General features: G+C 40.9%; 1 protein-coding gene across 2 annotated transcripts in view; it reads left to right on the top strand.

The window, feature by feature from the left end:
* Nucleotides 1-13479, top strand: part of PTPRN2 (protein tyrosine phosphatase receptor type N2) — a 940168-nt gene that overhangs the window by 840322 nt on the left and 86367 nt on the right. For both annotated transcript variants that reach the window (XM_039523677.1, XM_039523678.1), the window contains one exon: nucleotides 5129-5323. In XM_039523677.1, coding sequence (XP_039379611.1) covers nucleotides 5129-5323 — 195 coding nt within the window. The remainder of the gene's footprint in view (nucleotides 1-5128; nucleotides 5324-13479) is intronic.

The following is a 13479-nucleotide window of genomic DNA, read 5'->3' as shown; positions in this document are numbered from 1 at the left end:
AGAAGAGATGGCACTTGCCGTATTATGTTGGCTGCATTTCTAAAGCAGCCCTGGCTTGACACCTCATTGAAAGAGTGAGATTCATTTCTGAGTGGGCATGATGCCTCCTGGCGTCTGGTGGGAATGCAGGGAGTTGAGGTTATGCATGAAAATCAGTTGTGATAGTTAGGAGTCCTAGCCAGGAATGTACAAACCATGTGTCCATTCTGTCTTTTTGATTAAAGAGAGGCTTTCACTAATGCAGCTGCTATCTGGCTGCTTGAAGAGGGTTTCAATCACAATTCAAAAAAGTGCTGTAGTAAGATTTCCTTACTGTGGCTTCTCACTGCGTAAGTTCCCTGTATAATGGTCTACAAAGTTCTGCGCTAAGATTGACTTCCTGCTCCTGGGTTGAGAAGGCAAACTGTTGTGCCTGTAATGAGGAACACTGGGTGAATTAAGGCTCTTCTTTAGAATTGGCTAAATTGTATGTACCCGCTAATCTACAGTGTGTTAATCCCAATTAAAGATTTGATTTATCTACTTTGACACCACTTTTTTTATAATGTTGTTTTTATATAATTTTTTTTTAAATGTTCCTTTTCACCCCTCCATCTCCCTGTGGGATGATAAATTAGGACCACTTCAAAATCTCATTGGAAGAGTTCCAAGGTTTCTCTTAACCCTAAACACATCATAAACAATAATTTATCAATTTTCTTTCTCAAATGAAAAAGCTCCCTACAGATGATTATAACACTGTACTTTAAACTCATTTAACTGGACATTATTTTCAGAATATTTATCTTGGTTATTGCAGTTTTTGTCATACTGTGATATTAGTTTTCCATTATATACTACATGTCACTTCCACATAAATTTGATAATAAATGTTGGGAAATAAAAAACAGAGGCACTGCCTCCATGTTATAGCAATTCCTATGTAATGGGAAATAATGTCATAAACTTCAAATTACATTTTAAATAAATGTTTGTGTCCGACCCATCCATTAGATCATAGCCCAAAAGGGTCAGGAGGATCATTCCTTCATATATCACTGTATGCAGTATGATTGCTTTTTTAGGTGTAAATGATGCTTTTAAATGAAGAATGACAAGCAGTATACAAAGACAGTACATTATAGTCACAGTAGGATAGTAATAGTGGCCAAGGCTATGTTAAATACAAAAGTGTGATGCATAAATTGAATTCTCTCTTTGCAAATGATTATTAAATGGGTCTGTGCTTATACCAATGTTCACTGAGTTCATAGTTCAGTTTGGAACCCTCACATCTGGGTTCAGTGTTGGGTTCTGAACCTCATCTGGTGGACATGATGTTTGTTGCTTCCAGAATTAAAAATGTAAACACTCAAGAGTGCAGAGAAATGTGTAGATGGCTGATGGTCCTCTTAACTATGGTATTAAATGTTCAGGGCTTGACTAGGGGCTTAAACAAAGTGATGTCAACCCTGTCAAGGCCCAGTGATGGAATTTCAGTGATATCAACAACTCAGTCAGGTTGAATAAATATTTGTAATGCCCACCATGGAGGTCCCTTTTTGTCTAATATATGGTGTACAGCCCAGACCACTTCCTTAAGCGTTCCTAACATTGTGACTAAACTGGTGCCCTGGCCTTGTCTGGGGGAGGAGTGAGGACAAACAGTGACTCCTCTCCATGCCCTTTGCACAGACTGGCCAATATCACAGTTCTTGTGATCAGTTCCTGCTTCTACTACCAGAGGTACAAAGAAACCCCCCCGGGGCAGGGAGAAGACAGCATAGCCATTCTCAAGAATGCAGGAAGCACAATCCCTCCTAGAGCTGCCACTGGAGCAGGAGGTTACATCTTCAAAAACAGGAACATTGGTATCTTACACATGGTTCTTCCTTATCCTGTAGCCCCTTTATGGCCCATTTTCACCACTGAAGTGTCATAAAGGCATCACATGTGCTCACCCAGATACCCCTAGTGCTGTGGTTTCCATGTATGGCATAGAGTCTTCATAGCTGGCTATGCTACTCCCTTGGACGACTAAGTATAGAAGTCATGACAGGGGATCCAGTGTGGTCTGACTATCCTTGGCAGCTGCAATTCCCTGTAAGGGCTGTGAGCAGCAGAGCACAAACTATAGCAGCCCCGAGCCTGCTTAAACTTATTCCAGGACTAGGCAGGTTCCTGGATGATTCCACATTATGGGGAGAGACAAATATGGTACAGGGCCACTTACCTATTAGTCATGAAAAATTACATTTATGTTTTACTTTTAACCACTTCATTTTGTCCAATAATCCATCCCTACCAGGAATAAGTTTAATATTTAGACATCCGAACAGCTGTTACTTTTTAATAAAAAGCCATCACACAAACATTTTTGAATTTCTCCCAAATGTAGAATGTGTTGTTGGTTTTTTTTTTATTTATTTTTTTTTATTATTATTTTTAAAGGAGGATTTAAAATTATTTTGCTCCAAGGTAACTCGAAGGTTAGCAAAAGTCATTCTTAACTAGTGATATTTTTAAGGTCTGATAGCTTGTGTGACCCTTCAGAGAGAGAGAAACACTCTCTTTATCCTTTTACAAAGCAGAGAACTTAGACTTCCTTGTGATGTAAATGCTTAGCCCCGATAGTTTGATATCTTACCTTACATCACAACACACTAATAAATATAAAAGCTATTTCAAATTAATTTTTAGACTTTAAATTTTTATTCTCCTATTTTTGTCATGTTGTGGTCAGTACCAGGTAACTAAGGCCAGGTCTCTTCTACAAAGTTTTGTCAGCAAAGCTGTGTCACTCAATGATGTGAAAAAACCACATACCCTCAGCTGACATAGCTATGCCGGCAAAACCCCCAGTATAGATGCAGCTATACTGACAGAATACTTCTGTCAATATAGCTAATATCGTTCAGGAAGGTGGTGGAGATATGCTGTCTGAAAAACCTCCTTCTGTCGACATATGCTGCGTCTACACTAGGGAGCTCTGCCAGTATAGCTGTATTGGTAGAACCTATGTAGTGTAGACTAGGCTAAGGCACCTAGATTTACAAACAAGGAGATATGGAAAACTATGTCAGTACAAAAGACAAAAAAAGCCACAGTCTGTTTAAAAATAAATCCCTTTTTCTTCTGTAAAAGGGGCCATGAATGGAAAAAACCACAGCACTGTTATATTTTGGGGTTTTATGGACATTCAGTTGGGATGATCTGCATAATTGTTGCATCTGCCACAAGTGAGTAATGTGTATCTTTATATTACACATTATAGTATTTTTGTCTCACACTCTCCTTAATTTATATATAAGGGCTGGTCTACACTACGGGGGGAAATCGATCTAAGATACGCAACTTCAGCTACGTGAATAGCGTAGCTGAAGTCGAAGTATCTTAGATCGAATTACCTACCATCCTCACTGCGCGGGATCGATGGCTCCCCATGTCGACTCCGCTACCGCCGTTCGGGTTGATGGAGTTCCGGAGTCGACAGGAGCTCATTCGGGGATGAGACGCAATATATCGATCCCCGAGAAATCGATTACTACCCGCCGATACGGCAGGTAGTGAAGACGTACCCTTAATGTGTGCCACTCCTTCCCTTCCCCCTCCCCCCCCGCAAAAAAAAAAAAATACTACCTTGCACTGTAGAAAGATCTTTAATACTGAGTAAAATGGCGGCTTAGGATTAAGGGCAGATGTATACCATTTGGATGGTCTTTGGCCTATAGATCTTTAGTCTATTGCCTAGGGGTGGCAAGAGCTATCTTGATATATGATTATATTCAGATTTTTATTGGGAATGGAGGATATTAGATTTGAATGCCAGAGCCATTGTCACAGCTGTGCTGAAGGAAAGATACCAGTTGTATGTTTTTAAAAAAAAAAAATCTGTGCATTAAATGGATGCATTTCTATCAGAAGAAGAAAACCTCTTATATCCTATGATATATGAATTTTTAAAAGTGATCCTACTGATGACTCTTGAGTTGCAATTATATTTTTATTGAATAAGAAAACAGAGGCCATCACATTTTAACAGTATGAATTCTTCAAAATCTATTTTGATGGCCGGAGGCAAGTAACTAAGCTCTTAGTACATGTCTCTGTAAAATAAGTAATTGGAGACAAACGTGCAACCACACCACGTGTACAATATGTCCAAGCACCATGAACATAGCCAGGCTTACTGTGCAGCATAGGCTTCCAAAAATCCTTCATGGGCAATAGACATATGTAAAAATGCTAATTTTACTATTTACTTTGAAATTGTACTGCACCTGGGTGAATTTAAATGCATTGTAACAGAGATAATATAACCAAGGGTCTATTTAGCCAATTTAGATTCAGAATTTCAAAATACAGTACCTTGTTTCTCTGGAAACATATGTACTAGCAGCATTTTCCTTTATTATATAAACATAATATATTTTAGACATGGGTTTCATGTATGGTGCAACTGAAATGCCATATTTAAGGTTGATTTTTGTTGGTTTTGGTGTTTTTATCTGGGTTGGACTGGGATGTCTGGTAGGTTCAGTTTTCTTTTTGTCAAAGCTGCTATTTTTTTATTCTTTGTTAATGTCATTCTTCATTTTCTGTGCCCCACATCTAGGAGTAAGGGGTGTGTATGCTCTATTTTTAATGAAGAGAAATGGCACATCTATCAGCTAGCTCTTATATTAAAGAGCACATCAATTCAGTTGCTATTGCTTGCTGAGCTTGCAAATTCAGGGCTGAATTCTGCTCTCAATTACACCTGAGCAACCCCATTAACGTCAGTGGGCTGTACAGTGCAGAATTTGCTTCATAGAATGAAGCATGGTATAAAACAACTTATCCATCTGCTAATAGAATTTGACCCCCAAAATATTATTTATGAGGCAGTCTTAAGAGTGACGTGCATGCACTCATAGTTAAACTTTTTTTGCATGAGACTGGGATGGTCAACATCTAGTTTATTTCATATAGTGGGTCTAGTAAACGTATATATGAGAAGTATCAGAATACCAAACTATTAGCCCTTAAGGGAAGAAAAACACTTCCACTCGAGAGATGTACTGTAAACAGTGTTGTCTTTAGCAGACTTTTATTCCATAGTGGCTGCTATTAACTCCAGATTGTTCCCTTCTTTCTCTCTGTCTTCTAGGAGCTGTGCCGTCAGCGCATGGCTGTAAAATCATCTGATCGACCAGAGCCCCTTCACACTTCTCGCGTAAACAGTGTCTCGTCACAGTTTAGTGATGGGCCCATTGCCAGCCCCTCTGCTCGGAGCAGCACATCATCCTGGTGTGAAGAACCAGTTCAGTCTAACATGGACATCTCCACCGGTCACATGATCCTGGTAAGCAGAGTTTCCTTTATGGCATGTGAAATGTAATCAAAATTGAAATCGGTAGTTCATCAATTTAAAGTAGACTGTGAAAAATAATTAACTTCTAAAGGGATACTGTCAATTTACAACATTTTTTAAAAAAATCCTTCACCTGTTATATTAATCTAACCTTTAAATAGTTAAAACTAAAACTGGTTTTAAAAAAAACCATTACTTTTCATTGTGCTGTTTGTTTTCTGTTTAGCATACATTCTCTGAGCTTGGACATTTAAAATAGATTTTTTTTTTTAAAGAGAAGATAATTTACTTTTCTTTTTGTCTTATTGGTTTACTTTCACCATTTTACTTGGCTTGGACAATTATATAAGACTGTTTGATTTCTGGTCAGTTTTTCTTTCTGGCATGTAGTATAATGGTGCTGCAAAAGCTGCAGTAGAATATTAACAATGTGTAAATAATTGTTTTAATTGAAACTGGGTGTGTGGGGAGGGATCTGAATTTTTAGCCTAACCTGATATTCCTCCTTTAAAGTAATTGGATCTTTTTCATGTTTGAAACTGCACAAATATGTTTTGTTTGTTGGGGGGTAGCTCAGTGGTTTGAGCATTGGCCTGCTAAACCCAGGGTTGTGAGTTCAATCCTTGAGGGGGCCATTTAGGGATTTGGGGATTGGTCCTCCTTTGAGCAGGGGGTTGGACTAGATCATCTACTGAGGTCCCTTCTAACCCTGATATTCTATGATTCTAAGACTGGGCTAGAAAACATTGTGGGAAATGGCCACTTTATTCACATGGGTGTGCGTATATGGCTAGTAAAATGCTTTTCACTACCCAGGGGAGACAGCATGACTTAGAGGTTAGGACCCTGGACTGGGACTCAAGACACCTGAGTTATATTTCTGCCTTTGTTGGTGACTTTGGGCAAGTCATTTCCCTGTGTTTCAGTTTTCCCATCTGTAAAATGGGGGTAGTAATACTGATCTCCTTTGTAAAGTGCCATGAGATCTACTGATGAAAGGAGCTAGATGGTGGTGGTATTTATTTATTTATTCTACATTTACCCTCTTCTGTTAAGATTATCCAGATGGACCTAATCATAATCAATAAATTGCTGCCCCTCACTAGCTATGTATTTATATAGCTCTGAGAAGGCTGACCAATGGGATTTCTGGGAAGGAATCTGTGCTCTGTCCATGTCATGCTGTCTCATCATGCTTCCCTCTCTCTTGCAGCTTTTCCCTTTTGATGGTTTTGTAGATAAAGCTGCTCATCTACTTAAATATTTTCCAAGTTTTGTGGGAAAGCCATATGGCCTAATAGAAAATGGAATGGAAGCTAGAGTGCCAGTTTGACCTTAGCCAAGTCACTGACCTCCATCAGCCTCAGTCAGCTCAGCTATAAAACTGAGTAAAAGCAGGATCTGCTTGAAAACCAGATGCTGTGTCTGAGCAGAGCTTTCCTGGGTAAATACATTTCCAAACAGGAGAGTTAGGTTTTTAACTTGATATATAACAGATGCACAAGTGCACCTGGGAATTGAGGGATGGATATGTTACCCAAAAGGTCAATGACCTTGGCTCTTACAATCCCACTTTCACCTACTCAGAACGACAACCTTTCACGTGTTTTTGTGTTTCTGTAGTTATTGAGACATTGTAGTTACCAACACATACCCCACCCCCAAACCCTACCTTTCAAATAACCCCTAAAGTAAGGAAGGGCACAAGAGTAAGTAGTGATATAATGCTTGTATCCCATTTGTATCTGTGGGTAAAACAAAAAGTACAAAATAGCCTAAGTAGATGGCAATGTGTGTGCTTAAGATTTGAAGACAGTTAATGAGACTAGTTTAAATGGAGCAAAATAGTTTACAAAGATACTACTAAAATAAACGTAAAAATCACACAAAGCCAAATGAACAGGAAAGAAACTTGCATAAGGGAACCAAGTAGTGTTAATTCTGGATCTGGGAATATTCCCAAAAGTTCAACCAAGTGTGTGTGGAAATAAGCCATCTGTTTGCAACCTATGAATGGGTTTTAAAAAACAAACAGATTGATTAGGAATACTGTGGTGGCAGTGGTGGTTCAGTGTCCATAATTCAGTCAATTCTATTTAACCCTGAGTGAACTCATGCATATGTTAGCTATCTAACAACATATGTTAAATCTTAGATGTTGAGGGTTCAAAGAAGGGTAACTGAAATGCTACAATGCCTTGAGAGTATGACCTATAAGGAGAGAGTGAAAAAAAAAATTAAACCTGTTTAGCCTAAAATGAACAAACAAAAACTAGCAATTCAGAGAAGTCTCCCTTTCCCACATTTAGAAGCAGAGATGCAAACGGTACAGAAAAGGGAAAATAATTACTCTTAATAGACCTCAAGGATACAATTAGCAAAAAAGGGGGTTAGAATTTGAAAGGATGCATTTAGCTTAGATATCAAGACACGTTTCATAGGAGAGTTAAGCAAACAGTGGAATTGTTTACTTAAAGAGGTAGTTATAGTATAAGTGCTAGATTTCTTTAAGGCAAAGTTAGGTAAGGTTTTTATGGAAGGATCTCCTTTGAAGCAGCTGATTGAACTTAATTTCCAGTGCCATGCATGTCAATTATGTTGGCAGCCTGGCAGGAACCTGAGAGCTGACCTGATTTATGTTTTGGTCAAAAATAAATGCAAGCAACCATAATACCCTATTTGCCTGAATTTTTTGCATGTCTCTTGAAAAAGCTGCTTGTTTGAGTTCAGCAGCAAGAAAAACATGCAAGTGATCAGCTTTTTCATACATCCTGTAGTTAGTAGATGTCATTGGTTACTCTAATCAGATAATATACAAGATGCTTAGCAACTCTATCCTCTCCTGCTGCTATCATCTCGTGAACTAAAAAGTTACTTTATAGATATTTTATGCAGAGATGCTTTAGTACAAAAAAAGGCAAAAGTTAATAAGGGCCTAATAAGGATGGGAAGCATTGTCAGCACTGCAGAGCAAACAGACTTATGGAACAGCAAAGTGGTATTCAGTTTTACAGTGCTCAGCAATGAAGTAGCCAGCTGAGTTAGGACTCTAGAATCTTTATTGTGGCTTGGATCTTCCCAGAGGAAATAACATTGTGATGTTCAGATAGCAGTAAGAGCTCAGAGTTGGAAACATCTTGATTTGACTTGTAAATTGAGCAGATCTGTTATGGAAACCATTGAGGAGGAATTCACTTACCTTACCCAGGTATCCTGTTTAGACTTAGAATCATAGATCATTAGGGTTGGAAGGGACCTCAGGAGATCTAGTCCAACCCCCCTGCTCAAAGCAGGACCAATCCCCAAATGGCCCCCTCAAGGACTGAACTCAGAACCCTGGGTTTAGCAGGCCAATGCTCAAACCACTGAGCTATCCCTTTCCCCTCCTCAATTTTTTAATTGATAACCACCCTTTTTTATTTGCCCTTGTGCATAGACAGAAATACCAGAACCTAAACTCAGCTTGCTGCTATTTGGCAAATGGCGGAATACCACTTTGCTCTTCCACGATATATTGCCTCTGCAATGCTGATAGTAGTATAAACTACTTTGTGTTAGGTAGTAGAGAAAACTCAAGACCCAGAGGGGTAATTTTGACTAGTGACAAAGTGTAATTTTTGTCCCTTTGTGGTTGGTTGGTTGTTCTGTAAACCCCACATTTTTAGCAGGTAAATAGAAAGCCACGGCTCTTAATGATCTTTTCTTGTGAAAAGATCCCAGTGTTTGACCTATGGAAGTTTTGATTAGAGAGGATATAATGAGAAGCATGTTTTATGCCACCATGTTAGTGACTCTGAATCCTGACCTTGGTAGCAATGTGAGGAACAACAAGAAGAAGCAACTGTCATAATTTAAGATACCTTTTGATCTTGCAAAAAAAAAAAAAGAGGGGTGCAATTTCAGAAAAGTCATGGTGAGAGAGGGGAAGGATAAGAACTCATGTTGATTCGTATCCATGCTGCTTTGATGAAAATTCATAACGAGTTATGATTATTTTAAAATCAAGAAATGGACTGTATGATTTTTGTGAGACAGTGCTAAATTTATCTCTGTTTAAATATTGTATATTTTGTCAGTGAAATGAGAGTTTGCAGAAGCAGAACTGACTTTTCATGGTTTGCTTTTTTATTTTATCTTTTGCATGGGAGATGAGTAAAGAAGGTGTGAAATTTGAAAGCACCAGGCACAGATTAGAATCTGGGAAAGAGAGTGAATGGTCTTGCCTTTCTAAACACCCAAACAAAAATAATACATTAAAACTGGAGGTCTGAGAAGTCTTCCCTTGAGAACATGTGCAAAAATAATGTATTTTGGAAAAATTACACCGTCGAAGTGTTGGTGATACTTCATGCACATAGTGCTCTTCAAACAAGAAGAGCATGGGATATTTCATCACCACTATGCATGCTGGGAGCAAAGAGAATGGGAGACTGAAGGCTAGGACTTAGTAACCTGAGGAGTGCAGGATGGGCTCTTCAGAAGATGTTTCTTCAAAAGATAACCTTCCATTGTGGGAGGACTTTCTGTAATAAAAATAGAACTGGACTACATAGATCCTAGAAGTGCTGTTGGGAAGCTAGCCAAACCTAAGACAGTACAGAGATGGAAACTTAAGTTCTGCGTTCCACCTTTCACATGGTGTGGTTTGATTTAGTCTTGATGTTGATTTGACAAAGTGATTGTCATAGACTTGAGTGGAGCTGCAAGAAAGGAATAGAGACCCCTAGAACTTGTATGTGGGGATTTCAAACAGTATTTGTATTTTATGCTTTGCCATAGTAATTCTGGCCTTTTTTAAAAAAGGCACTGTGCACACACTTAAAAAAAAAAAATCTTTTTTTGAGAAGCAGGGAGTATCCCCTATAGACTTCATTTAAATGGTCTGTAAAATAGTGCTGAACTGTATTTAAAAATACATTATGGCAAAGACGAACTGCAAAGCCACTTGTTAAACTGCCCACTAAATTGTTAAACTGCTGCAAGGCTTTGATTTAATCCTAAACCATTAATAAAAATCACTGAACTGCCTCGATTTATAGCATCTAAAATGCTTTGCTAAACAAAGGAGTGCCCAACATGCAATGATTGATACTACCAGGCTGGATACCAGCGCACACACTCTGCCTGGTGTCTAACCCAAAAATAGGCAGAAAGAGGCAGCAGAGAGAGTGTTTCCTGAGGAGAAAGAGATTGATCTATAGCCTGGGAGCTCTCCACCAAGTGACAGTGGCATATGCCCACTGTTGATACAGACTTACTCGGGGAAGGTCAAAGGTGAGGAGGGCAGGAAGGAGAAACCAAAATTACTAATAAGATCAAAGAGCTGCAGACAAGAATGTCTGACTATTTTGGTTTTTGTTTGAATTTTCTTTGTTTTCGGTAGCACCATGATGTGCTGAGTGCTGTACAAATATGAAGAAGGCACAGTGCCTATGACAAAGATTTTACTTTTTTTTTTTTTAAAGAAAAAATGGGTGTAGACGGGGTGAAAGTAGTAATAAATTTTTACCCGATATGGGGGCTGCTCTGGTCCCCAAAAGGGGTGGGGCCTCAGGCAGAAGGGGCAGGGTTGGGGTCAGCCTCCCCCAGCCAGCCCATCTGCGCTGCCTGGTCCCCGCTGCCCAGGGCTCCAGTGGTGATTTAAAAGGACCTGGGGCTCCGGCTGCTGCCACGGTAGCGGCAGCCGGGAGCCCCGGGCCATTGTAAATCACCGGCCCCGGGACAGCTGCCTTTTTGCCTCCCTACCCCCATGAGCAGCCGGGGGGTGGGGGGCAGGCGCAAAAGTGGCAACAATGTTAAAGCGCTGCGGCAGCACTTCAACGTGGTTGCCCCTTTTGCCTCCCCCATTGGCGGCCCTGCAGCGCTGTCGACGGGGGCGGGGGGAAGGGGCAGCGACGTTAAAGTGCTGCCCCAGCAGCGCTTTAAGTAGGGTCCTTTGCCATGGTAGTGCTTTAACATTGCTAACAGCCCTTCTCCTCCCCCCCCCGCCCCCCCGCCCTTGGCAGCCCTGCCAGTATGGACCGTACCAGCTGGGCCACCAACGGGAAGGCAAAAGGGGCAGGGACGTTAAAGTGCTGCCATGGCATGGCAACAAAGATAACTGGCAACAGCAATAAGTATCTTTTTAAAGAGAACCTAATGCTGTCCTTAGTATACAGAGTTATAGAAAGGTAGGCTGTGAGGGCGGGAAACCTTGAAGTCAAGTCCAGCCCCTGTGCTGAGGCCAGGACCAAGAAAACATAGAATATCCCTGACTAGTGTTTGTCCAACTATTCTTGAAAACCTGAACCACTGATGGGGATTCCACAACCAACCTTGGAAGCCTTTTCCAGTGCTTAACTATCCTTATTGTTAGAAAGCTTTTCCTAATATCTAACCTAAAGCTCTGTTGCTACAGATTATGCCCATTACTTCAGTGGACATGGAGAACAATTGATCACCATCCTCTTTATAAGAGCCCTAACATATTATAAGTCTATCAGGTCGCTGCTCAGCCTTCTTTTCAGAAGACTAGTTATAGTTCTGTTGAATGTGTGGGTGTATTATATGAAAGAACTGGGGATGGAGGGGAAAGACTCGTGCTAAGTGTATTAACCCCTTGGTTCTGCCATTCTAACATAGTGGTATGCTAAATTTTCTCTGACTTCAAAGGTTTTGCAAAACCCAGAGTGCTGAAATGCCAGCCAAAAGCAGCTCCTCCAGGGCTGGGTTTCTGCTCATGCCTCTGCTCCTCCCCCTCCACCCCCACATCCACCAGTTAAACCACTGCTTTGGTACCACAAAAGTAATACTTTCCTCTTTCTACCTGCCAACACGAGCAGCAGGGGATAGTGGTATGGTGGGGACTCAAATCAGGAGCTGAGTGGACAGGGGAGTTCCCAGCAGAATCAATCTCCCCAGCTCTCAATTTGATTCCCTGCCACCACCAGCCCCACTGCTGTCAGTCCTCCAGTCAGTTTGCTTTATGCTCAATTTGCACAAATTTCCAGAACCATCATGATTTAAGGGGTTAATGTTAGAGCAGGGAAACCGTTCTATGAAATTCAATATTTTGTTTTCTAAATTGTCTTTCTTTTTTTCTCAAATTTATTCATTATTAGAAATAACTTGCCAAATGTGAATCTTTCTGGAGCTTGATTGTGAGAAGGTCATTTCAAGGCTTTAATTTTCAAAACTCAGCTGTTTTGATTAGACACACAGGTCACATGATAGGTTTCTGTTCCTAGGTAGAGACAGTTTCAGTGCAAATAATCAGAATTCATTTTCCATTAATATTTTTCAATATTCACTTAATTTTGTTTTGACAAAAATTCCTCCCAGAGAACTGGCTTATTAGACTATTAGCAGAAAGCAAACACAAAAGGGCCATGAACACAATCAAAGCAAACCAGTTTAAAGTTGCAATGAATATATGCAGAATCCATCTCCCCCAATATTTCTCCAGCTCTAGTTCAGATCCAGATAAGACCAAGGCAAAGCTGGTGGCAGCCACTGGAAGAAGTGGAAGAGGTCTCTGGATGAAGGGAGTACACCTGCCTTTGGCTACTCAGGTTTAAAAACTAGGGTTTTACTGGATCTTCAGCTGCTTCTAGATGTCTAGAGAGCTGCGGCAGCCCAGAATGTTTATCGTCTATACTTGTCCAGGAGGTTGATCTTTTCTTTTGGAATGAGGTTGTGCCTTGTGTAATGTGGTGCTCTTCTGTTAATTCAGGGGCAGCTCCAGGCACCAGCGCTCCAAGCGCGTGCCTGGGGCGGCAAGCCGCGGGGGGCGCTCTGCCGCAGGGTGCCTTCGGTGGCTTGCCTGCAGAGGGTCCACTGGTCCTGCGGCTTCGGCGGACCTCCCGCAGGCGTGCTTGGGGCGGCAAAATGTCTAGAGCCGCCCCTGGTTGATTCATCCTGTTGAATTTATTTAAACCCTGCATGACGCTGCGGAGGTTCTGCTGACTCATAGCAGATGTAGCTTGTTAACGACATTTAAGGTGTAAGACAGGAGTCAGCAACCTTTGGTTGCTGCAGGAAATGGTGACCAAGCACGCCCCTACGATCTGCATCTCCCATTGGCCAGGAACAGCGAACTGCAGCCACTGGGAGCTGCGGGGGGCTGTGCCTGTGGCTGGTCGATGTAAACAAAATGTCTCACAGCCCGC

Source organism: Mauremys reevesii, linkage group 2, assembly GCF_016161935.1.
Source record: "Mauremys reevesii isolate NIE-2019 linkage group 2, ASM1616193v1, whole genome shotgun sequence".
NCBI classification, from domain to species: domain Eukaryota; kingdom Metazoa; phylum Chordata; order Testudines; family Geoemydidae; genus Mauremys; species Mauremys reevesii.
This window is presented reverse-complemented; position numbering and strand designations above follow the sequence as displayed.